Below are 27,815 nucleotides of genomic sequence, written 5' to 3' on the forward strand. Positions count from 1 at the left end.
AGGGGGAGTGGAGTTGTGCTATCTCGGTAGGGTCTTTAAGGTTAAATTCCTCTGTACGGATTTGCCTCCTGTGATCTTCCCTCCGTCCGTTTTCATTACAATTAAAATGCCCGCCAAACAACAATTGTTAGAAATGGACTCATTCGCTCACAACGCAGTCAGGGCTAACCAACACCCAGCACATTTGTTGATCGTGCCAGTCAAGCCCCGTCTCACGGCCTTCAACATCATCCGAGCATTCCCGAACAGAGATTGGACTCTGCACCCCTCCCCTCCCCTCCCCCCCCCCCCCCCCCGACTCGTAATGGGGAGGCCATACCCCGGCCATCGTGATCGAGTAGAGCTTGGTGATTGGACAGATGTGACGTCAGCGTGGAACATTTGAGAGCTGGAAGGAAAGAGAAAAGCTGTCTCACCATCTTGGTCTCTCTCTCGTTCTGGCTCTCGCCTCAAGTGGACGTTGTGGGTTTGGGTGCACTGGTGAGGAAACCTGTCGGGGCTTTGGGACTTTTGCAATGTGTAAGGAGGAGGTGTTGGTTGACCGTGGTGCTCTGCGGAGGAGGAGGGGGTCGTGAGCGAAGCAAAGAGGGGTCCTGTCTGCTTGCCTCACGCTGGCTACGGGCACGGGTCCATGCCATCTTGTGCGCTTCCTGCGTGGTGACTCTGGTTCGACGACTAGCAAATCCTACCAGCCATTTGGGGATGCAAAGCTGAGTGCCGGCTGGCAATAAACGAAATATCATTTATTTTTACTTTCGTTTTCCCCTTGTTTGTATAGGAGTCTGAGGGAGACGTCTCAATTGGGATTTTTTGTTTACCTCCCCTTTCATTGTTGTTTGCATTTATTTTCATTAAATAATTATTTGTCGAATCTTACTTTTCTTGTATTGTGGATTTTGCTGTACCATCTTTGTTTGTGGGTTTGGATATCCCCTGCGTGTGTTCCTGACTCGATAAGACGTGGGCCTTCCCGCACGCGCCAAAGACGATCCCGCCAAGGTTTGGAGTACGCCTCGGTCATTCGTTCTCTTGGGGTCTTAACCCTGGAGACACGACAATATAATGCAGGTATAAACAAAATTAGCGGAGATTCGTTTTTCAGCAGATAGGACACTGATAGGACAAGGGGACACAGTTCAAGAGTTTTAAAAAAGACGAGCGTTAGGATGTTACTATGGCAGGAGTTCTTTTCATTTAGAGTAGTGAATGAATGGAGTTGTCTTTTTCCAAGAGCAGTGGCAGTCGTCAATGAATTGGTTTTACATAGAGTTGGATCGGTATTTGGAATCGGTGGAAATGAGGGAGTACTAAGATCATTTGATGGGCCTGATTGGATTGAAGTTCCTGGTATGATTAGTTGAAGTACTATATTGGAGATCAATATTGTGAGCAAAGTATTTGTTTGTTATTTAATTATAAAAATTTGTCTTGTTCTCACTTTTACAAAAGCCGCAGAACATGTCATGATATAAAAAAGAAATGCCATATAACCTTAGAATACAAATTGTTAGGAAATTGTCATAGTTAAAGCTTCATATAATGTTATTTGCTTGTTTGCATGTGTTAATTGTCAAGATTTTTATCTATGGCATTTGCCTTTTGAGTTCATTACCCCACATGCACAAAGTGAAAAGTAGTGTTGGATTAAGCAATTGATTCGCTTTTCCATCTGTTTGTCTTCAAACATCAGTTTATGATCGAGGAACAACTTTATTTCAATTGAATGTTATATTTTTAACATGAATTGGAACATGAATCGGAACATGAATCAGAAAAAAAAAAACCTGTAGCTTAGCTGTAATTTGTCTTTGAATTCGTCCTGATAGTACATGTGCAGAGAAGAGTGAGATCATTTGTTTTTTCTGTCTGGCAGTGAAACAAAATGGGGAATAATTCCAAACAGGAAACTTAGTTTTTAAGGAAGTCATAAAGATCACAAATGGCCACGAATAACAAGTGTAATCTATCTATAATTCCAGTAATCTCTGTCTGTACGTTTGTACGTTTGTACGTTTGTCTGTCTGTGACCGCTGTTTCTCGACAACCACGGGTCCGATATACTTTTAACTTGCCAGGTATATTGCTGGGGACCCGAGGATGTGCCTTTTCAAGGTTTCATATTAATCGGACAATTACTTACCGAGCTATGTCCAAAAAACGATTCAACCAATCAGAGAGCAGCGAACGATCGCGTGTGCCGAACGTGGCGGGCACACTCTGCCTCGGATGGCACATTTGAGAGCGTATTCATTTATTTCACGTTTGCAAACTATGTTGGCGTTAAACTATGTTTTACAACTAATAAAAACGAATTTGCGATTCATTCGCTTTCCTGCGCGTTTGTGCACGCGATGGCGATTTCTTTACCAAACTCCGGAAGCCGTTCGCTTTGGACCAAACCATTGCATGTAAATAGAGGGGGGGGATTGTCACCACTCGCAAGCCGTTCGCTTTGGACCAAACCATTTCATGTAAATAGAGGGGGGGGGATATAATTTTAGATATAGATATAGTACGGGCATGCCCTAGTGTGTTAAATAGTGGCATAAAAGATGCTGCGTCAGTGGTGGTAAACTTATTTTAAAATTCTGCAGTCTTTAAAATCTTTATTTTATTTCAATTGAATTATGTACTTGCTGCTCGCAGACCCTGCACGTGTCCTTTTTTTTCTCAAGGGTGTGCAGGGTAAGGTGTTCTATGAACTCTCTAGTGTTTAATTATGGTTCACTTCAATTGAGTGAAGTGTATATATATATATATATATATATATATATATATATATATATATATATATATAGATATATATATGTATGTATATATATATATATATATATATATATATAACTGTAAGAAATAGTAGAAACTCCACAGTACGAGCAGGGCGTCTCATTTGCATTGAATAAATAATCGTTAGATTAAATAAGACGCGGACGTAGCTTCAGGACGTCGATCTTTAATTGTCGACAAGCTTTCGACCAACAAAGGTCTTCTGAGTCGGCCCCAAGTTCAACGGAAGTTCCGTTATGACATTATTTTGACCCAGAAATCCAAGATGGCCACCATCCAGTAGAGCGAAAATGCAACTTTTGTACTTAAACATGTTAAAGAAACTACCTCGAGCCTCTCCTGCACTAGCTGACTCATGAGCGCCTCATACATAAGCCTCAAGCAACGCAGCCCCCTTTTGTAATGCTTGCCTTTCAGCGCACGATCAACGGAGCCCTCGGCAATAACTCCTGCTGCCACGAGTACATCTCCTAACTCACTCCCGTTGTAGCGCTTGTATATAGCACTCATCACACACTGTGTATGGAAGGGACCTAGAAAGGGCACAATGTCATGGTATTTCTTTAGGTTCTCGGCCTTGAGCAGGGTAATGAGGACGTACGTACACGGGATGATCTCCCACTAAGAAGGCGAAAGGCATGTGCTTGGTGGCAATGATGATAGAAAGCTTGTCCATGATGTCATTCACAACTGACTTGTTGGGCGGTTGATTGTAGGACATATGAAAATAAGCCTTGCTCTTCCCTTGCTCTGCATTTAAACCAGCATAAAACCCATTGTATGAAGGGATAGCCTGCTCAGCTGCATCAGGGCGGTCACCATCCACGTCCACACGAGCAAGGGCATGAAAAATGCTCCGCTTGCACTGATGCTTTGTACTTGATGAGAACATAGTGGGCTTTGGCCGGATGGGAGGCTCCCCACGTTTTATTGTCCTATATGGCTTAACTACCTGCATCTCAGATGCCTTCTCAGTTAGTGCCTGTGACAGTCTTTGCGTCTGTGATACGTGTTTGCTCATCCTGGATGTTAGCCTCATAATCCGGTACAAGACGTTCTAGACGCTGCAGAAACATCGTTACAGCGGCGTGCAGTACCCTCTCCTGTCAACGTGTCGTTGGTAAAGTCATCATTGTCAATGATACTAATGCTTGGTTCTCCCTCAGCGATCTCATCAGGACAGATGTAATGTACTGCATGATGAGAGAGGTGAGAGAGAGTGTGCTGGGAGACAGATCTACCTCCTTCTTCCCCTGCAAAGCAGATAGCAGCTGCACCATGAGAGGCGAGAGCTCTTCCTCCTCTTCTAGCTCCTCGACTCTTGGCGGCCATGGGATGGGTTTGATTGTCTTGACATCATCCTTGAGCCGCTTAGCCACATTGTGCACCAGTTGTTCACTGCCAACACCGATGGCGGAGAGTGCTGCTTCAACATATGAACCACCCCCAGACGTGTCATAGACTAGGTCGCTCTGGTTTCTCTGAGGGCGGGAGTGGAAGCCGATCTTGCCCTCAAACTCCCGGGTCAGGATATCTTTGATAAAGGATGACTTGATGCTGGATGTTGAGAAGCCATACCGAGATATGATAGAGCTGTAGTCTTTGAGGAGGCTCTGTAGTGACCTTAGCTCACGTTCCTCAAAGATAACTGTTCTGATGTGGTCAAAGAAGATAGTCTGAGCCTCACGGAGATTGACATTGTGCATGCGTGGGAGTTTGTCATCTTCACTCATTTTCTGGTAACTACGCACATATTTCAACCAGCATTTGTTGTGATATCTGATCTCAATCGCATATGGGTCATCAGCTGCATAATCGATCACACAGTTGATTCTGTCTCGCATGCTCTGATCTTCGAGGACCACCGTGTGACTCTTGAACGTTGCCCATGCATTATCATACGAAATCAGGGACAGCTTTGATTCTGGGTGCTTTGCCGACTCCGGTTTACAGCACCAGACACATTTTGTTTTTTCATGTATCAGCCCTTCTACACTTGATTGCAGCCGCTTGGCAGGTGGAGAAGCAGCCGGGGGGAAAGCCTCAGACATGGACGAAGACTGAGATTGGCATTCCTTGACTTCTCGTTTTTTCTGTCTTGTCTTGGCCTGCTCCAGTTTATTAGCATTCCATAAGGTCAGCCTACATGATTTATGGACACATTGTTTGCCGGGACCATTATCCCAATTGACTGTTGCATAAACGTCTCCGAACTTGTCAAGACCGCTCCATAACAGGGCTTTTTTCTTGAGATTTTCCCAACTCTCAACGGAGGTAACGACATCAGTGGCTTCATTGCAAAGCCCGCCACACTGGAGGACACACGGAACGGTGGACATTCTCTTGACAGCTATCTTCTGAATACTGCGCTTCTCAGTGCCGTCTCATTCGCTCGTATACTCCCTGGAAAGACAAATAAGTATATGACATTACACACACAGACAAATAAAAAACAAGAAAATAGCAATTCACTAATCAGGACCTCAATTCCGTGGCCAGTATAGATTTAGCCAAAATAATGTGTTAATTCATGATCATATGTTCTCCCATTTAAAAGTTGCATTTTCGCTCTACTGGATGGTGGCCATCTTGGATTTCTGGGTCAAAATAATCTCATAACGTCAAACTAATGTCAGATTCGGAATCCTCGTGGTCAAAGTACCAAAAAAAGTGTCTTTGTACGTGATTCTAGGTGTTCTGGTTCAAAACTTAATTTTTCAAGATAGTGCCGGCGGTCATCTTGGATTCGGGCCTCTGGCGAAAAACGCCGGGATTTTTGGGAGGGACATAGAGGCTATTTTTGTTATAAAATGTCAATAGAAGTCAAATCAATCGTCAAACCTTACTAGCCAGAAAATGGTCACGGAATTGAAGTTTTGGACCTAACTATATTGTCGTATGTCTACCCTGTAGTGAAGACCTCAGGGTGACAGATGGCCGACCGAGCTTTAACTCCGAGGCATATACCCAACTATGGCGGTACCTTTTGCACACACACACACACACACACACACACACACACACACACACACACACACACACACACACACGTACGTGGGGGGGAGGGGGGTAGTCGGTCGTGGGTCGTGGAGGGCAGCGAGGGCTTACCTGCACGGATGGATGCAACACGGGAGTTATCCGATCCCCACAACAAATAAACGCACAAAACTGGCAAAGCAACAATACAACAATTAAAATGCAACAAATAATGGTTTAATCTATCTATAATTCCAGTAATCTCTGTGTGTGTGTGTGTGTGTGTGTGTGTGTGTGTGTGTGTGTGTGTGTGTGTGTGTGTGTGTGTGTGTGTGTGTGTGTGTGTGTGTGTGTGTGTGTGTGTGTGTGTGTGTGTGTGTGTGTGTGTGTGTGTGTGTGTGTGTGTTTGTGTGTATGTCTGTTTGTCTGTGACCGCTGTTTCTCGACAACCACGGGTCCGATATACTTGAAACTTGCCAGGTATATTGCCGGGGACCCGAGGATGTGCCTTTTCAAGGTTTCATATTAATCGGAGAAGTAGTTACCGAGCTATGTCCAAAAAACGATTCAGCCAATCAGAGAGCAGCGAGCTATCACGTGTGCCGAACGTGGCGAACAGACTCTGCCTCGGACGGCACATTTGAGAGCGTATTCATTTATTTCACGTTGGCAAACTATGTTGGCGTTAAACTATGTTTTAAAACTAATTAAAACTAATTTGCGATTCATCGTAACTGCGATATGCGACCTTCCGGACAGTCAAATGAGGACGTCACTTCCGGACTTACGGATAGTCATAGTGACGCTGAACGTGGCGAGCAGACGCTGCCTCGGACGGCACATTTGAGAGCGTATTCATTTATTTGACGTTGCAATCTGTGTTGATTGTTGTAAGGTACGATCGATTGTAGTACATACATATTTATATTTTGTACATATTCATTACGGGCACGTCACGGGTACGGGTACGGTTCCGGGTACGGTTACGGGTACGCCACGTACGGGCACGTCCTAGTCTATCTATAATTCCAGTAATCTCTGTGTGTATGTTTGTATGTTTGTATGTCTGTGACCGCTGTTTCTCGACAACCACGGGTCCGATATACTTTAAACTTGCCAGGTATATTGCTGGGGACCCGAGGATGTGCCTTTTCAAGGTTTCATATTAATCGGACAAGTAGTTACCGAGCTATGTCCAAAAAACGATTCAACCAATCAGAGAGCAGCGAGCTATCACGTGTGCCGAACGTGCCGAACAGACTCTGCCTCGGACGGCACATTTGAGAGCGTATTCATTTATTTCACGTTGGCAAACTATGTTGGCGTTAAACTATGTTTTAAAACTAATTAAAACTAATTTGCGATTCTTTCGCTTTCCTGCGCGTTTGTGCACGCTATGGCGATTTCTTTACCAAACTCCGCAAGCCGTTCGCTTTGGACCAAACCATTTCATGTAAATAGAGGGGGGGGGGATTGTCACCGTACTCGCAAGCCGTTCGCTTTGGACCAAACCATTTCATGTAAATAGAGGGGGGGGATATAATTTTAGATATATATATAGTACGGGCATGCCCTAGTAAAAATAAATGCCAGGATAACAAAGAAATGAATGTACGGTAAAATCTTATTTCCTATATTGAGGGACTCTCCAAACGCACTCGTATACAACACAGGGGGATGATAAAATAAACGAAAGTAAAATGTAGTGTCGTGTGGTGCGTTGGCTGATACACCACCTGGCGTCCTTGACCATCCGGGGCCATCACAGGTCTCGCATCCATGCATGGGAAAACACGCGTTGGCGCGGTCACGTTCACTCCAGCCGCGGACGTGAAGCTATGGCGGGACGAGATGGCGATGGCGGATGGCGGGAGAGAGAAAATGGCGGGACGTGTGTTTTTTACTCAGGCTCGAACGTTCTTTCCGACGTCACACTCGCTCCAATCACCGAGCGCCACCCGCTCACCCCAACCAATCATCCTTCAGGGCGTGGCCTCAGGCCACTCATCACACCCATCGGGAAGATTTGAGCTGGGTAGTGTCAGTAGTAGTGTCAGGATCAGGGCGGTGATCGCATTATTTAATTTAGGCGCTGATGGCATGTCTGGTGGTGTCAGTGTCATAAGACCAAAGGGAAAACTACAGAGGCGACTACACATGGAAATATACACTTATACCATCACTAATTAGCATAGCTCCACCCCTCACCATGGAGATGCATAACGTTTACACGGACATCCGGTTCTGACTTAATTACATGAGGGTTTCTCTTTGTGACATTCAGAGCACACTACCCTAAATCCTACCTGGACTAAGCTATTTCATTACCTACCCCCACAAACGTAACAATAGTTTTGTTAAAAGTTAAACCAAGTAATGAATATCTCTGATTTAAATTTAGCTTATCAAAGTTGCAAATAGGTTAATAATTTTTTATGCTTTAGAAATGGTGAGCTGGATTACAATTGAGATTGAGGTAAGAATAGATATTAAAATGTAGACAAAATAAGTTTTGATAAGCAGGTAATGAGGTGTCCGCAAAGAATAGGCAAATTTCGATTTATCCGAATTATAAAATGGTTTATTGCAATCTTAAACTCGGTAACGTTATTTTTCACCTCTTCGACAATCATTCTCAAACTTTATTACAATCTTAAACCAAAGGGAAGTTGCCAATTTATTTAAAATATTATTATACAATCTTAAAGTAAAAGGAGGTTGACAATATTACCACGTTACCACGACATGTTAAAAAACTGGGATGGAAGTGATTCGTATCCTAAAGTACAGTTTTTATAAACAGTACAATACGAGTGATTCAATATTGATTGATGTAAATTTGATCACTTGTCACGTCATCACCAAAAATGTTGGTCCCTTTAGGTATTGACAGGTTGAAATACAACTTACAAGCAGCTACTGTTTGTGGTGGAATCCATGACACTTGTGTTAATTCTTCAAGATTTAGTTTTAATATTACACATCTACTATGCATACTACCCGACAGGTGGAGGACCGAAAGTATCAGCTCCTTGTTTTTTTTGGTCTGGGCATGTTTGAGTGTGGTGTGTTGATGTACAGTTTTATAACGTTGTTTTTTAACATCTCTCCTCTGGTCTTACTCTTTCTCAGCCCTACAAACTTCCCAAGAAACCCCAGCATGTGTGTTCTTACAGTAACCCTTCTGCTTGTTTTTAGCTCGCTTGGAAAAAAAGTTCAGGGGAGCTTCTGCGATGGCGCGTCGTCTGTCCGTCCGTCCATCCGTACACTTGAAACATCTTCTCCTAAACCGCTGATGGGATTGCGACCAAATTTGGCACAAATTATATTTGTTATGTTGTGACTAATATAAAGTTTGTTTACGACATTTAAAACATCGGGGTCTAAGGGGGTTTTCCAGGGGTTAAAATGGGTTCAGGTTTGACACTCTCTCCCCCCTCCCCCCCAAATAGGAATTTCTTTTCTTTTTTTCCTTTGAAACCACACAATTTCGATGAAACTTCACCACAACCTTCATCACCCGTGCTGTACCAAAGTTTGTTCACGGCATTAAAAAAAAAAATCTGCCCCTCTGGGGGCCTACGGGGGGGGGGGTGGGGGTTGCTCCCCAAAATAGGTATTTGCTTTCTTCTCAGAAACTACACATGCAATTCTGATCAAACTTCATCACAACCTTCATCACCCGTGCTGTACCAAAGTTTGTTCACGGCATTTTTAAAAATCTGCCCCATTTGGAGTCTATTGGGGGGGGGGGTGGGGAGGGTTGCCCCCCAAAATAGGGATTTGCTCTCTTCTCAGAAACTACACACACAATTCCGATGAAACTTGACCACAACCTTCATCTGTGATGTACCAAAGTTTGTTCCTGGCATTTAAAAAAATCGGGGCCGAAGGTGGTCTATGGGGGGGGGGGGGGGGGGAGGGCTTGCCTCCCAACATAGGTATTTGATTTTTTTTCTCAGAGCCTACACACACAATTTCGATGAAACTTCACCACAACCTTCATCATCTGTGGTGTACCAATGTTTGTTCAAGGCATTGGAGAAATTGTGGTCTGAGGGGGTACATGGGGTTGGGGGGTTGCCCCACAAAATAGGTATTTTTTTGTTTGTTTGTTTCAAGTCTTATGATTATGTTAGTATGATTCTACATGCTGCTCTGTCTTCTAACAACCACTGAAATTGGTTTAAAATACCTTTAGTCAGTGCAGTATGTTGTCTATTCTACCAGGTGAGTGCCAGGGGTATGCCCTTATGTTTTCAAAATTCAGGCTGAATGCACACCAACTCTTTTATTCCTTTTTTTTCTCCTGAGGATTTAGAGGGGAGGGTAACTGGTCACCTGGGACCATTGAGAGTGGGTAACTTCACATGGTACAAAGGTTTGTTGCAAGAACAAACACAATTGTGTTGAACAGAATGTAGTTATTACCTCTGCCACCGAAGCTGGATGGAGGTTGTGTTTTCACCCATGTCTGTTTGTGAACAAGATATCTCAAAAGGTTGTGGATGAATTAGGGTGAAATTTTGTGGAAAGGTTGGATATGTGCCAAGGATGAAATAATTATATGTTGGTGAAGATCCAGATCCAGGTGCTAGAATTTGTGATTCTTCACCATTGAGGGATGGGGCCAAAAACAATATATTGCACGATATCTCAAAAGGTTGTGGACAGATTATGACAAAACGAGGTGGACGAGTTGGCCTGGTGACAACAACAAACTGATTCGATTTTGGTTCAGGTCTGAATCCAGATCCGGCCTATGAGTGGGATACAAAACATAAACTATTCAGCCTGGAGGAGGTATGCCATCCACTGAGTGTCGTTCTCGTTTTATTTGCAGTACAAGTGTGTGCTTTGAAGTGCAATGGAAAAAGAATGTTTATTTTTCTCGCCTTTGACTAACACTCACATCCTACAACTCCATTCATTCTCTTTTTCCTTCTGAGTAAAAAAACAAAAAGGACATAGTAGAAACTAGAAACCATCTACAAGGACAAGGTCTCAATCATGCTTTATACATCGACCTGTGGGGAATGTATTTTCAACATGGTGCACCACGTTACCATAATACCTGAGTACACCATCAATGTATGTTACCATGAATCTTCAGCCTTTACAGTGGAGACAAAACAAAAACTTTTCCATGTCATAAAAACGAATATAGTAGAACACAAGAGGCTTAATTCATACTGTGCGACTATTCACTAAAATATTTGAGACATGTCATGTATCATATCCCAGTGGACATCTGCAATTGATTTTGCGCAACAAGCAGAATCTTCCCATACAAAATGTATAACAACAGTTTATTAGTAGGTGTACTTGCATGCGTCATGTATGTGGTGATGAACTTCATCAGATTGCATTTTGCTTTTACCGTCCTCTTTCTCCCCAGAAGGAAAATGACGCGCATAAACAAGACAGACCGTCTCAACCAGAGCCGAAGAATATCTCGTCGGGTGATGCCGAGCTCACATACAAAACCGTATCGACCAAAAACGTAAGTGGCACCAAAGTTTAGTCGACATGTGAAAAACCTTGTGTGGTCAGTCTTGTAATTGACACATACGAAGGTATCGACCTGCGTAAGTCTCTTATAGTGCGTAAAATCTACATACGAGACGGTTGTAGTTGTAATATTTATGGAAGAACTTGAAAACATGATGTCCCTGGGTGAATGACCGCACTCTGTCCTTTTTTTGGTGGGGTGTTAGCAGTTTAGTTTGCTTTCCTAATCTTGACCGAGTCATTGTACGTTCCGCATTCTTTCAGCAAAGAGCATTTATTCCTTCGTAGATCAATAGTGCAAACAACCAGTCGAGGGAAAAAGGTATTGCGCTTTAAACTGCAGTATATTTGAGGGACTACTGAATTCCTACCTGATGATCTGTGGGTGATGACTGAAGCAATCAAACGGGACAACTGGCCCTAGCTGGCTGGGTGATAGGCGAGCTAAACTCACCTCTCATTAACATTGTTGGTACACGTTTGGAGAAGTCGTGTGAAAGTCACAAGTTCCTTAACGACTATTTTCCAAATGGAAACAAAATTTAAACTTCCTTGTGTACAAAACACAACATGCGAAGCAGCGAAGGTAAGTAGCAAGTTCAAAATCAACTCCATGAAACCGCAATACGGAAATAAACAAGTCGCGATAATCGCGGATGTATTCCGAAGGCCTCCGCAAGAAGACGCCGCTAAATATTAAGTCTCGATGGGGAAACAAATGAATGCCTTGGGCTAACACAGAGTGCAAGAGTGAATACCCCGCAGTAAAATAGGCTGTACAAATGTCAAACACCGAGTCACGGCAGGAGAAAATCCACAGAGAGAGGAATAGAGTGAAAAGTATTCCCAATGTATTTCCACGTAATTAGCGAATAGCCAGTGGGTGGTAAACAAGGAGTCTATTAAAAGGCTGGGGAAGAAATCTTTAAGGGACCGTAAGTTGACTGTCCCAACGCATCATGCTTCGCTGAAAGAAGAGCCACCTTGACCCTCCTAAATTGTGTCTAAATCTTCATTTATCAACATGTAGATTCGTTTTGACTATAAAGTTTGAACTAGTGGTATAAAAATTAATTCAGACCGAGCAGCTTGCTCGTGGTGAAACATTGTGCGTGTGCATTTAGGAATGAAGGAGAATCCTTCAACATTCCAAAATTATACAGGTGTGCCTTGAGTGCACTGTAGGGGCATGGAGCGATGTCCCCATGGTACCCGATGACACGGAACATTCTCTGTTTTTGCACTGCTATGATTGTGTCGAGTTTTTAGAATTACACTGCGGTGGCTTGATGGGATGAAGTCTTGGTTCTTGGATTGGTCTAAAGGTTTCTTGCACTTTGACGTACTGAGGCATTTTGTCAAACTGCGACTGGTCACTAAAGGTGTTCATTGATTTAAATTTATGATATCGAATGCTTTAGAAAACAAGACCAAAAGTCTAATAGCGGTGTAGCCGGGCTTGTAAAATATTTAAAACCACAAACACACATGATTAGCTTTTCAAACAGTCGCTAATGCTGCTTATAACATTAAACAAAGAAATTTGGAGGAATTCCGACCATCCATGATGTAGGTTTTACTTACAGAACTGAGGCAAGATCTACTGTAATCTATATACCCCACAGGGGTTGGAGGTGTGCTCATTTACCAAGCAGCTAGCTAGCACTTGCCAAGCCAGCCGTTCCTTAACAGTTTTGAATGGAGTGCTTGCTCAAATGCTTAAACCACTTGGCGATCTCCTCACAAGAAACTTGGCAAATGAACACACACCCAATGTTCTTGAGACCCGATCATAGAGACTGTAATCTATATACCCCACAGGGGTTGGAGGTGTGCTCATTTACCAAGCAGCTAGCTAGCACTTGCCAAGCCAGCCGTTCCTTAACAGTTTTGAATGGAGTGCTTGCTCAAATGCTTAAACCACTTGGCGATCTCTCCACAAGAACCTTGGTAAATGAACACACACCCAATGTTCTTGAGACCCGATCATAGAGACTGTAATCTATATACCCCACAGGGGTTGGAGGTGTGCTCATTTACCAAGCAGCTAGCTAGCACTTGCCAAGCCAGCCGTTCCTTAACAGTTTTGAATGGAGTGCTTGATCGAATGCTTAAACCACTTGGCGATCTCCTCACAAGAAACTTGGTAAATGAACACACACCCAATGTTCTTGAGACCCAATCATAGAGACTGTAATCTATATACCCCACAGGGGTTGGAGGTGTGCTCATTTACCAAGCAGCTAGCTAGCACTTGCCAAGCCAGCCGTTCCTTAACAGTTTTGAATGGAGTGCTTGCTCAAATGCTTAAACCACTTGGCGATCTCCTCACAAGAAACTTGGTAAATGAACACACACCCAATGTTCTTGAGACCCGATCATAGAGACTGTAATCTATATACCCCACAGGGGTTGGAGGTGTGCTCATTTACCAAGCAGCTAGCTAGCACTTGCCAAGCCAGCCGTTCCTTAACAGTTTTGAATGGAGTGCTTGCTCAAATGCTTAAACCACTTGGCGATCTCCTCACAAGAAACTTGGTAAATGAACACACGCCCAATGTTCTTGAGACCCGACCATATATCGACTGTAATCTACATACCCCAAAAAGGAATGACCCTTTCTGCAACTCCCGTAGTGAGCGGGTGTACTTGTAAATTAAAATGTCAGTCGTTGGAGTCAGCCGTCGTAATGACATGGTCCATGTAATGACGTAACGGACACAAAACTGCCGCTACTTTAATATGTAGAAGATGATATATTTTAACTTCCAGTACATTTGCAGTCACTACGAAGGGATTTGTGTTATGATTAGATTTATTATAATATTAATTAACGTTACGTTATCATTATTTGGAAAATTATATAATTCCTTACCTCCTCGGTTATTAATATTAGTACCGAACACCGCTTATAATAATCATTGATCATGAACTATACACCGCTTCAATCCATTAACCTTCCATTCATGACATTGGGATTAAAGTATTATGGTTATAGTTACTATATTATTATTATTATTATTATTACGAAAACAATACTACTGAAACGATACACTACTGTATTAAGAAACCTGGGCTTAATTTGTCCGAAGGTGAGGCATAACGCATAAGGCCTATGCGTGCCGTATTGTTGGAAGAGCCATCACGCTGGTGCTTTCGATATTTCATGGTCATTTTAACAATCGGTTTGTTTGTGTTTCACAATGAATGAAAAACGTAAAGGTAGAGCATGGCGATTTTGATATATGACAGGTTCGACGATATGTTCGGCATGAACGGCATATAAATCAAAATGGCGGAGAGTGGAGAGTCAGCTGCTTACGCCGTAATGACATCAGACGTAATCACATCACCCTGTCATGTGACCATATCCTCAGCTCTGATTGGTATATGTTTGAGGGGACATACATACGGACAGACAAACGCTGTTCTAGACGGCTTTGCCCGATGGGCTACGCCGTAAAAAATTTTAAGGATCCCAAGACTCATGGAAGAGCTGGAACACAAATCATATTTCATATACAGACACGAGACAGCAGCACAAATACTTGACAAGATGAACAATTGCTCAGCTTAGGGGAAGTGGTGCAATTTCCTGGGGCACTCTGGGTACTGGCGATGCCATCGTTTTTGGCTTTGCACTAAGTGGAACAATTCAAGAGGAGTTTCCTCCTCCTTGTGGATGTCAATTCCGATGGAGCTTTTCCATGCTTTGCCCTTTAAATGCTGAGCATCAAGCAAATAAGGAGCACATATCATTATTAAAGGCTTTGGTATGACTCTGCCAGGGCCGGATAGCAAAAAGGCCCATCTGACATCCGACTCTGATGTCTTATAATCCACAAAACCTTGGTGGAACGTGGTCAGATGCTCCCCGTCTGTCTCTGGAAGGTGCTCCCCATATGGTCTTTCTCTTGCAGGATGGAGGCATGATAGACATTGTTTATGCTGAGCCTGTGCCTTTTTCTTTTCTATATCATTCTCGGACTGCCATCAGTTTGCATTGTAGAAAGACGCCAATGTTACCTCAATTTATAAAAATGGTACCAAATCTGACAAAGGTGAACAATATAGCAGTCGGCCTCCTCCTATCATGTGAAAATATATATATATTGAGCATTGCCGCAGACCCCAAAACTCATCTTTTCTCTCATTCTCTGACATCTATCTAATCATCCGTTTGATTTGCTGATGCTGAAGCTGATGCACTTGCATTCCACCCTGGACATACTGCTGATTCAGTGTTCATAATGGACAGATACCGTTAATCTCAAACAAGAGGTCAGGGTCATCTCGGTGGATATCGGTGCAATTGATTGTGTCCACCCTGCCTTGCTCTAAAAAAAAATGTCAGCTAATGGTTTCCAGTGTCTCTTCCTGGATTAGGTATCAGGTTACCTGTATAATTCCGTCAAAGTACAGCATTCTGACACCAATCCTGTTCTTGGTATACGAGGGCCGTACCAAAAGTCATGAGCATCAGTAGATTCCATATGTTTGTGCCGAATATAGTAGAACAGGAGTCAATAGTGACATCTATCCATCTATTGACTCCAATATAAACACACGCTCAGCACATGCACACCACTGGTGATCCCACAATCCATTGTGACAAAATGACTGTCAACAAGTAATGACATATCATTTCGCCAACTTGGAGTGATTGAATTTCTCATGATGGAAAACAACTCAGCTGAAGATGTATGCAGCCGATTGAGTCAGGTGCACGGAGATGCCTGCATGTGTGCTCGCAGCGACAGGTCAGTGAAGCGCTTCACATACGGAAACACGGATATCGCCGATTTGCCCGCTGTGGTTGACGGAGCCGGGCCACAACTGAACACAATGAGCAGAAAGTTGATTCACTCTTCAGTGAGGACCGTTCGTGACAGTTCGGTGACAGTTCGGTTGGAGTTCGGGAGATCGTGACGGTGACAGTTTGGGAGACAGGTGACAGGGAGACAGGTGATGGTTCGGGAGATCATAGCACAGCTTGGCATAGGATACCATGCCGTACATAAGATGATGGTGACCTTGAGATATTGGAAAATTAATTGATGTTGGGATCCACATTTGCTTGTGGATGAACACAAAAATACACGCATGGACGTGTCATCACAGTTGCTCCAATGACATGCTGCCGAGGCTGATGACTCCTGTTCCATATCGTGACTTCTGATGAAAGCTTATTCTACCATTTAAACCCAGAAACTAGCAGAAAAACATCAAATTGCATCACTTCGCATCTCCAAAAAAAGAAGGCCAAAAGAGTACCATCCGCCGGCAAAGTTCTGGAATGCCGAGCGATGCATACCAGTTGATTTCCTGCCCAAAGGGGAAACGATCAACTCTGCTCTCCAAGTTTAGACGCTCAAGAAACTGAAATGTGCATTTCGGGAAAAGCGGCCGATGGGGGGGGGGGGGGGGGGAAATAAACTTGTCAAAAACGATGAGGCAGTCCAGATAGCTGTGCGTAGCTGGTTGTGAAGTGTTGGAACAGATTCTACAAAATTGGGTGTGGGACAAGGACGAAATGATTAGATTTTGTTGAAGATCCGGATCGATATGTGGATCCAAGAATTTTTTAAAGTGATTCTTCACCACTGAGTGATGGGAGCTAAAACCGATTATATAGCACGATATCTCAAAGTTAGACGGATTTCGACGAAACTTTGTGGACAGGTTGGCTGTTTGACGAGGACAAATCGCTTAGATTTTGATGAAGATTCGAATCCGGATGTGAGAATTTTTAACCGATTCTGCACCATTGAATGATAGGGCCAAAAGCTATGTGTAGTATTAGGTTTCAAAAAGTTGTGGTCGACTTGTGAGATCTGTGGATGAGTTGGTTATGCAACAAGAACAAACCGATTCGATTTTGGTCCAGGTCTGAATCCAGATCCGGCCTATCAGTGGGATACAAAGCGTAACTGTTCAGCCTGGCGGAGGTATGCTCTCCACTGAGTGCCGTTCTAGTTTGTTCACTGCGGTTAGGCCGGTGTCCTTGTAGTGAGTTACCAGCTTTGTTCTGATCTTGCCCCGATAGGCCTACACCCGTTCTTCCCACGTAGACAGTGCCCCAAACGGGCACCCCTCGGGAGAAATCGCGGAACTTCTCCACAGGCCCTCACCGGCCTCATTCCCGACACTCGCCAGCTGTGCCTCTTTGCACGCCGGTCATCCGTCTCCTTGCACACACGACACACCACAAGTTCACCCCACTTCTTCCTGACTCACCTTACTATTTCCTTCTCGAGCAATGCACAGTTCTGCCGCATGAATTTATGTAGAGGCCTCGAAGGGAGGAATGAAGGTAGATAAGGAAGGTCTTTTAACAGAAGAATGAAAATAAAACTAAGAAAAGAAAATGGAGCTGTTCTGGTCCCACAACCAACCTGGCAGACCACTTGCAATACACCCCAATGACCACAGCCAGCCCTCGTTACCAAGCAACCAGTCCCATGCATGTACCTTCACGCAATAAACCCCATGAACATAACACACTGTAGTCGGTTTACTCATATTGCTGCAACATTTGGCTTTGATTTCTGACTTTTTCTTAAAGTGACATCATTGGTAAAATGGCTTTGATTCTTCAAGTTCACTTCTTATATTTTTCAATGTACACAACTTCCATCCTGGACCATCCTGCCACCTCTGATCTTCACATGATGTCCATATCCTTCACTCATTTGATGCAAGTCTAAAAATGTTTTGTACATGCAAAGCTATATCTGACTGGTATTTGAGTAAGCCAGGCCCAAAAAGTCTCCATGTTGTTCACAGGATTTGGTGGACTGGACAAGACCACTGCTCTGGCAGGTCGGCCATCTTGGAGGCAAGTACAATGAGTGGGTTCACCAGCCTGTGGACCGTGACATTCGTCTTTTTCACTCGGACCTTTTTGAATCTTGGACAAAGACGTCATGGTAAGTTAATGGGGAAAGTGCAAGTTTTGGAAAACATATTTTGCCGCTTCTAAGAATTTTTTTTTTAAATTCTCTATCTTTTATCCAATTCATCCTCAATTTATTTCATTCATCACGTCATGGTAACTTTGTTCCTGTAGTTTTTGTTTTATAAGGTGGTATCTTTTTCCACTCGTTACCCTGGTCTCCTGTTCTGTTCCCTCTGCTCCCATTTCTCCCCTTTCCGAAACAGTATGGCCTCCAACATTAAACGACTCATTTGTAATGTCACAGATATTTCACTACAGATTGCTGTTACATGTCACACTACATAGGTAATGTCACAGATAGGTTGCTGCTACTATTTAGGATACTAGGGCGTGCCCGTACTATATATATATCTAAAATTATATCCCCCCCCTCTATTTACATGAAATGGTTTGGTCCATTCGCAAAGCCAAAGCGAACGGCTTGCGAGTACGGTGACAATCCCCCCCCTCTATTTACATGAAATGGTTTGGTCCATTCGCAAAGCCAAAGCGAACGGCCACAGAACCCCCCCCCCTCTATTTACATGAAATGGTTTGGTCCATTCGCAAAGCCAAAGCGAACGGCTTGCGGAGTTTGGTAAATAAATCGCCATAGCTCGGTAACTACTTCTCCGATTAATATGAAACCTTGAAAAGGCACATCCTCAGGTCCCCAGCAATATACCTGGCAAGTTTCAAGTATATCGGACCCGTGGTTGTCGAGAAACAGCGGTCACAGACAAACAAACACACAGACACACAGACACACACACACACAGAGATTACTGGAATTATAGATAGACTAGGACGTGCCCGTACGTGGCGTACCCGTAACCGTACCGTACCCGGTACCGTACCCGTACCGTACCCGTACCCGTGACGTGCCCGTAATGAATATGTACAAAATATAAATATTGTTACAGACGTGGTGGTGGATGTTATTTACCGAGCGGTTTGGTATGACCACGTCTGCACAAGTTACCCGATTATACCCGAACGTTGACTAATCGCGCTACGCTAGGTCAATGAAGGAAAAGACACACGGCTGGGATTAAAATGACACGACACCAGGGATACGGTTCTCAAGACCTCCGGAGGAGGTTATATTCGTTCGGAAGGTTAGATTACAACTACAAGAGGGACAGCAAAGGAAGATAGGCACTTAGACACAATCTTATATTATTCCCGACAGACCACAGAGAAACAGGACAAAAACTGACTCACACGGGGATTGATGGCAAGGAAAGCGGGTATTCGATGGCCAGCACAAGGTGCACCTTGTGCTCAGGGACAGGATAGCGCGGTCCAAAAGATGCAGGAGGTCTCTCAGCGCTCGGAGGTGGCTCTCTTGTCTTCTCAAGCTCGGGGCGCATCTCTCGTCACGTCCGGTACGTCGCTGCGTATCTCCGGCGGGGAGTGACACGCCCTCGGCTCGTTAGCTCCGCCCCAGATGGAATCGGCTCGTTGCTTCTCATTGGGTGCATGCGGGGGGGTTACCGGCTCCGCCCTTGACGAGGGGCTGACAGGGAGCCCCTTCGTGGTAACCCCGTGGAGCGCATGGTCATGGCGGCTAACCGAGCTGGTGGGAGGACGCACACTCCCCCCGCGCGCCGTGGTTGTAGTTGTTGTTGTAGCTGTAGTTGTTGTTGTTGTTTGGGGAAGAAGATGGAAGGAGGTATGGGAAGGTCCTAAACTCACTACTGGTGCCATATAATCACATTCTGGTGCAACGAAGAGTCAGAATTAATGGAAAGGAGTCCTTAACTGACATAGACTAAGAATAACTAGCAAGATGTCCGAAAGTTGTCTACGTGAGATGCGGTGGACCTGGGCACGACATTTAATGGGGGAAAAAGGGGAAGGTCGGTTCTACAGAGTGTTGTTTACAGACAATGGGACTAGGGAATGGGGGATTGGGGATAGTTGGGGAGTATTGGGGAAATAGGGGAATATTTACAAGCGGATATGGAGGCCAAATTCCATATTCGCAACATTGCACCCTTCTCTACCCTCGGGGCGTCCCGACCCGATAAATTTTTACCTACTTTAGTGTGGCACGCAATGTAGTTCCCTCTACTATTAACTCTACCCTGAGTGTGACAGTTTTACAGATATTCACAAATGAGTAAATATGTCCCCCTGCGACGTTGCACCCTTCTCCTCACAGAAACACACCCACAGGATAACCGAATCCGGAAAGAATCCTCAAACTAAACATACAGCCGGTAGGGAGCATTATTTACACAAGACTACGCTGATATTTACACTACGATCCAGGACCTGTTTTTGGAGGAACACATGCAGATGTTATGCATAGAGAGAGCACGCATGCCAGCATCGATACACCAACCCACGAGTGCTCTGTGGCCTACGGCCTTTAATAATGTGCAGAGCACCCCTTCCAAGCATCAAGCACCACCCCATCACACAGTGAGCACCATCCGGTGCACCAATAAAGTGTTTATGAATCATTGTGTGGTGTCGCAGCCGGCCGATGTTCTGCCGCTGGTCTTGCCTTCGTGTGGTGCACTTGGCCTTCTTGCCTCTTTCAAAAAATAAAGAAAGGCGCCAACCGCGTCCATTTCTATATTGTGGCCTTCAGTGGTGTCAACTAAAAGTGGTTCACCTGCATGGCATAGGTGCCACGTTGACCCATAGGTCCATCCACGGGTGGTGCTTGGCCGCAAAAGAGCTGCGGTCCATGGTGGGTGGCCACAAACATTGCGGTCCATATGGTGTATCGATCCAGGCAGCAAACAGCGAAAGTGCAGGCCCACAACTGCGAAGCCAGCACCTCTCTCTCCTCTCTCTCTACCCCAAAGCCAGATCCTCAGAGGTGGGAGACAAAAGAAAAGACAAGTGAGTAAGGTGGTAAGGGCGCAAAAGTGCACGCAATATAAGATGATGCACACTGGGGGCACATGGGAACCAGGTGAGACAGGTACGTTCCTACCGTACGCCCCCCCCCCCCCCCACCAGGTAACCTACATGGCCCCTCCCTTACCCCTTACTGTATCCACAAAACACAACACTACCCATAAACATCTACTTTACAAATCAACAAACATCCCTACTGTCTTCCCCGTTCCTCCCATAAACCAAATTCGTCTTCTCTCCCTCCTAACCAATCAAATTTGCCATCTCCAACTGAACATCAAAATTTGCCATTACCAATTCATCATCAGTCCCTCCTAGGGAGGGAGAGATGGAATCACCCCAATGTCTCATCCACGTCGTGATGCGTCTCACAAATCCTCACAGCAATTCTCATTTCCTGCACACAGAACAAAGAAAACACAGGTGTGGAGTCATCATCATCACCACAGGTAAGTGGCTGCGTATGGTGCGACAGGTTCATCAATCCTAACTATTTCCTAAATGACTTTAACAACTTTACACTACCCGGGGTCTTTCTCCGGCCAAACCATTGGCCCTCTTACACTATGGGTTCTAAAAACCAATTCCCATTGGCCAGACTGTGGTGCTTTTCAATTTGGGGTCTCACTCCCCCGATTCATCTCCCGGTGCCCTCGCACAATTTCTGGGCTGTGGCGTGTACCTCTCCCAGTGGGCCTACCCACCTGCACACCTCCACCACTGCAGTTGCCTCCGAGCTTACCTGCTCCTTACCCTAACCTAACTACCTGGGGAAGGCCCTCTGGCGCTCTCCCCACTCGGTGCCCTCTCTGGCACTGGGCTACCCGGGTCCGTCCTCCGGATCCTCGGGCCCCATCCACAACTCTACCGGCTCCCAGAGCCCACCTGCGGCCTCACCTGGCCGACATCCTCACAGTGGTGGAGTGCCCAACCAACTACACACACTAACAGGCTACACGCCCAGCCATTTCCACAACACTAATGCACCCATTCACAACACCATTCTGCAACCGCACCACAGATGCCAATATCAAACCACAATTTACCTGTACCCTCTACCTAACACTTACACTACCCGCCCCGGGTATCCGTGATGGGGGTCCACTCTTCCCCCATTCACACCTTCGCACCATGCACACCACTCCGTACCACTTACTCCACTCTCTCCACACACCTGTACTTGCACACCTGTGCTCTCACACCTGGTGCCACCTGCACCCTTCTCTCCCCAAGCGCATTCGCGCTGATCCACAACACTCACTACTCATACACTGCTCCACACACCTGTCCAGTTGCACACCTGTGCAATCACACCTGTTCAATTCTCACACACACGGCATCATCTCAGCTAACTACTCCCTTCTGAAACTTGCGCTTCCCAGTCGTCCCTTTAAACTATTGCGCTCCCACGTCATTATCATCCACACTAATCTACCTGTGTCCCCACTACAGGTATCAGTCACTAACTAACCTTAACGTCACCTAATGTCATCTCCGCTAGATCCCTACAATATAACCTAACCCACCCGGGCTAGTTTTCACTGCCATACACCCCATAATCTATTGCTCCTTTGCCCCCTCTGGGAAGGGTGGCAGGGATGCCCCCCCTTACCCACCGGGCCCATCGCTCACTACCAATTTTGCACATCAAATTTCAACAAATTAAAAATTTGCCAATCACTCCCCATCATCTGCCAATCACTACTGCCAATCCTTTGCCAATCATCAAATTTTGTTTTTCTCTAATTTTGAGTCCAAAACACTAACCTCATCACCCAGTCTACTCACGAATGCCTCTCGGTGCGCCAATTCCTGTCCAAAGCCCGGCTTCGTAAAGCCAAGCCATGAATGCGGGTTGTTTTGTGCCGGCGGCTGGATGCGTCCGGCATTCGGGGCAGGGACGGGGGCTTACCCGGGCCGAGATCCCACGCACCATCTCGGCGCGGAGCCATCCAATGTCCCGATCTCGACCTGCCGGACTGCCTCAACAAAAAGTGGTCGCCATGACGACTCTTTCTATCGGGCTGCCCGCTCCGCCTAGTGGAGCACGGACGCGGCCGTTCAAAGCGAGGCCCAGCACGCACCGAGGGCCCGCTTCGGCTAAAAGTCGACCTAACCTCTAACCTGGTTACTGTCGATGCTTCACCTGGATTCTTACACCCCGCAGCCCGTTCCTTGCTCACACATCCAGCCGTCTCCATGCTCCTCGTACCTTTCCTTACACACCTCGGTACACTCATTCCACTCACAGCCTTGGTCACACACCTGACCACCGAGCATCTTGGCACACATTCTCCGCTCGCACACCTCACCAACACACCTCTTCGCGCCCCCTCCTCGGTCACCTCCTCTGTGACAATCACAGGTGTGCCCTCATTCGCACACCCAACCATGTGCCTCACTCCCAATTCCAGCGTGCATTCCCACTCACGCTCTACCATTCCAGGTGTGCATCCTTCCATCCCAGGTGTACATCCTCACTCACCTGTCACAACCAACTCACTCTCCTTGTCACTCGTACTACTCTCACCACCATTCTTGACAGCGCACTCACCCTTACTCTTGACGGCGCACTCTTTCCTCAGGCACCTGTCCGTTACACACCTTTCTCGCGCACACTCTTGCGCACACTCTCCCGTCACACCCTCTGTAACACTTACCACACCGCGCTTCCATGTGCTCCCTCGCACACGCGCTACGACCGACTCACTTTCGCCAGCACCCTCTCTCCTTGGCACGCACTTTTTCCTCACACACCCCAGAGTCGGACTTTCTCGCACACCTCCTTTTTCGCACACCAGACCTGTCGCACACTTCACCAGCGGCCTCTCACGAACACCCGGGTCCATCTCGACCCCCAAGCTTCTTAAATCACCTGGCGCATCATACGCACGACCATATTGGTCCCCACTTACACCGGGTCCTCTTCCTCTTCGCTTCTCCTCCATCACCTGCGAATCCCTCATCCGGTTAATGAGCACATCATCACGATCCGAACACAGACTTTGGACCAATTCTTTTACTTCCTCCTTTATCTCTTTCTTATCCTCTCTCCGTCGCTTCTTAATTTCGCTCACCCCTTCTTCCACTTCTTCTAATTTCTGCTTCACCTCTTTTATTCCCCGGTACGTCTCCTCAAGCTCGTCCTCCAAGGCTACCTTGACCGTTTCCATGTGCGTCCTCACCTGCCGGTCCTTCGTCTCCATTACCTCTATCACCTCGTCCAACCTCGTTGTCAGTCCCTCACGTACCATCTGACATTCCCTCTTCGTCGCTACCAAGTCATTTTTTAGGTCATTTTGTGTCGCTTTTAACCCTCCTATTACCGCTGTGTTCTTCTTTACCTGGTCCGTTAGTTCTTTTTGTCCCTCCGTCAGCTGTTCCACCTCCTGCGTCAGGTCCTCTATGCCCCCTTGTAACCTTACAGTCCCCTTTCTCACCTCCTTCTCCATGCGCTCCTTACAGTGCCTCACCTCCTCGCGCACTCCTCCGACCTCCTCACTCACCCCTCTTCTGATCTCCTCTCCCATCACTTGCATCTCCTGCCCAGATGCCACCCTCATCTGCTCCATTTCCTCCCTGTGAGCATCCAGTTTGGTTTCTACCCCCATTCTGACCCCCTCTATCTGCTGCCCCATTTGGTTAACTTCCCTTTCCGCTTGGTCCCTCATGTCCCTCAATTTGCCTTCCATGGTGTTTTCTAACCCCTCTAACCCTTTTCGCATCCCTTCCATTTGATTCTCTTGAGCGGCCATTCTGTTTTCTACCCCCTCTAACCCATTTTTCACTCCCTCTATCTGATTCTCCTGGGCAGCCATTCTACTTTCTACCCCCTCTAACCCATTTTTCACTCCCTCTATCTGATTCTCCTGGGCAGCCATTCTATTTTCTACCCCCTCTAACCCCTTTTGCATCCCTTCCATTTGATTCTCTTGAGCGGCCATTCTGTTTTCTACCCCCATTAACCCCTCCTGTATTTCCCCTAATCTATTGTCTAATCCCTCTATTCTACTCCCTAACCCTCCGATCTGGGCCCCCATTTGGCCCTCCAATCGCTCACCCATTTGTTCCATAAGGGCCCTCATTTGCAACATAAAAAGGTTCGGATCCACCAGGGGCGCTGCCACGGTCGCGGGCGTGGACGCCGTGGCCACCTCGTGCGTGACAACGCTATTTTGCGACCCTGCCGCCCTCACTGCTTCGCTCTCCTCGCGTCCCTCAATTTGGTCCTGGACCGACCCTGCCTCACTCTCCCCTACCGGACCCCAGCTGTCTTGGTCTGCCATAGCGCGACTTTCAAAATTCGGGTTTTTATTTTTGTAAAACAAATTCAAATTTCGCCGTTATAATTTCGCGCAGGAAACGCGCTCCGAATTGATTCTACTACAAATTTGGGCCTAATAAATTTAGTCCCGGGTTCGAATTCCACTCCTCGACACCAATTGTTACAGACGTGGTGGTGGATGTTATTTACCGAGCGGTTTGGTATGACCACGTCTGCACAAGTTACCCGATTATACCCGAACGTTGACTAATCGCGCTACGCTAGGTCAATGAAGGAAAAGACACACGGCTGGGATTAAAATGACACGACACCAGGGATACGGTTCTCAAGACCTCCGGAGGAGGTTATATTCGTTCGGAAGGTTAGATTACAACTACAAGAGGGACAGCAAAGGAAGATAGGCACTTAGACACAATCTTATATTATTCCCGACAGACCACAGAGAAACAGGACAAAAACTGACTCACACGGGGATTGATGGCAAGGAAAGCGGGTATTCGATGGCCAGCACAAGGTGCACCTTGTGCTCAGGGACAGGATAGCGCGGTCCAAAAGATGCAGGAGGTCTCTCAGCGCTCGGAGGTGGCTCTCTTGTCTTCTCAAGCTCGGGGCGCATCTCTCGTCACGTCCGGTACGTCGCTGCGTATCTCCGGCGGGGAGTGACACGCCCTCGGCTCGTTAGCTCCGCCCCAGATGGAATCGGCTCGTTGCTTCTCATTGGGTGCATGCGGGGGGGTTACCGGCTCCGCCCTTGACGAGGGGCTGACAGGGAGCCCCTTCGTGGTAACCCCGTGGAGCGCATGGTCATGGCGGCTAACCGAGCTGGTGGGAGGACGCACACTCCCCCCGCGCGCCGTGGTTGTAGTTGTTGTTGTAGCTGTAGTTGTTGTTGTTGTTGTTGTTGTTTGGGGAAGAAGATGGAAGGAGGTATGGGAAGGTCCTAAACTCACTACTGGTGCCATATAATCACATTCTGGTGCAACGAAGAGTCAGAATTAATGGAAAGGAGTCCTTAACTGACATAGACTAAGAATAACTAGCAAGATGTCCGAAAGTTGTCTACGTGAGATGCGGTGGACCTGGGCACGACATTTAATGGGGGAAAAAGGGGAAGGTCGGTTCTACAGAGTGTTGTTTACAGACAATGGGACTAGGGAATGGGGGATTGGGGATAGTTGGGGAGTATTGGGGAAATAGGGGAATATTTACAAGCGGATATGGAGGCCAAATTCCATATTCGCAACAATATGTATGTACTACAATCGATCGTACCTTACAACAATCAACACAGATTGCAACGTCAAATAAATGAATACGCTCTCAAATGTGCCGTCCAAGGCAGTGTCTGCTCGCCACGTTCAGCATCAGTTCAGCGTCACTATGACTATCCGTAAGTCCGGAAGTGACGTCCTCATTTGACTGTCCGGAAGGTCGCATATCGCAGGAAAGCGAAAGAATCGCAAATTAGTTTTAATTAGTTTTAAAACATCGTTTAACGCCAACATAGCGCCAACATAGTTTGCCGACGGGAAATAAATGAATACGCTCTCAAATGTGCCATCCGAGGCAGAGTCTGTTCGCCACGTTCGGCACACGTGATAGCTCGCTGCTCTCTGATTGGTTGAATCGTTTTTTGGACATAGCTCGGTAACTACTTCTGCGATTAATTTAAAACCTTGAAAAGGCACATCCTCGGGTCCCCAGCAATATACCTGGCAAGTTTCAAGTATATCGGACCCGTGGTTGTCGAGAAACAGCGGTCACAGACAAACAAACACACACACAGACACACACACACACACACACACACACACACACACACACACACACACAGACACACACACACACACACACAGAGATTGCTGGAATTATAGATAGATTGTGGGTGCTTAACAGGAATGTTCCTGATGACTGTGCTCCCCCTTGCCTAATTTATCTTCCACTCTCATGGTCCTGGCTTCTGACTTCTCTGAAATACCTTAAATGGTGATTGAGGAATACCTTTAGCTTTGTAATTTTTTTTCCTGCAATCACCTGATATTCATCAGCATGGTGTATCATCAATCTAGCATTGACTCAATATACAGTACACCTTCCTTTCTGCGAATATGGATTACCTAGTAATCAGCAATCCCAGCTCCCCCTTCCTCATCTGTGACAACTTTAACTGATATTATACCAGCTGGCTAGGATTCTGCTCTACAACAAGCATCCATTACATTACTTTGAAGGTCTTCTGCAATTCCATGGATCTGACCTAATTGGCAAAATTCCCAACTTTGATCTCTGGAAATGGTACATACTCCCTCTTTAACCTGATGAGGACTGACTTTCCTTCCAACCTTTCTTGTTCCTCCTCTGTACCATGTGACTCTCCTGACCATGTTCTTGTGAAAGTCCAAATCTCACTGGCTGTAGTTAGTTGCTCTCAGCACTGCAGTG

General features: G+C 45.9%; 1 protein-coding gene across 2 annotated transcripts in view; it reads left to right on the top strand.

Moving 5' to 3' along the window:
* Positions 1 to 27,815, top strand: part of FA2H (fatty acid 2-hydroxylase) — a 121,522-nt gene that overhangs the window by 72,880 nt on the left and 20,827 nt on the right. The window contains exons 2-3 of one of the 2 annotated variants that reach the window (XM_068103143.2): positions 11,162 to 11,266; positions 18,061 to 18,203. In XM_068103143.2, coding sequence (XP_067959244.2) covers positions 11,162 to 11,266; positions 18,061 to 18,203 — 248 coding nt within the window. The remainder of the gene's footprint in view (positions 1 to 11,161; positions 11,267 to 18,060; positions 18,204 to 27,815) is intronic. The other variant, XM_068103144.2, reaches the window with a different exon arrangement.

The sequence above is a fragment of the Myxine glutinosa genome, chromosome 9 (genome assembly GCF_964187855.1).
Source record: "Myxine glutinosa chromosome 9, kmMyxGlut1.1, whole genome shotgun sequence".
Lineage (NCBI taxonomy): Eukaryota > Metazoa > Chordata > Myxini > Myxiniformes > Myxinidae > Myxine > Myxine glutinosa.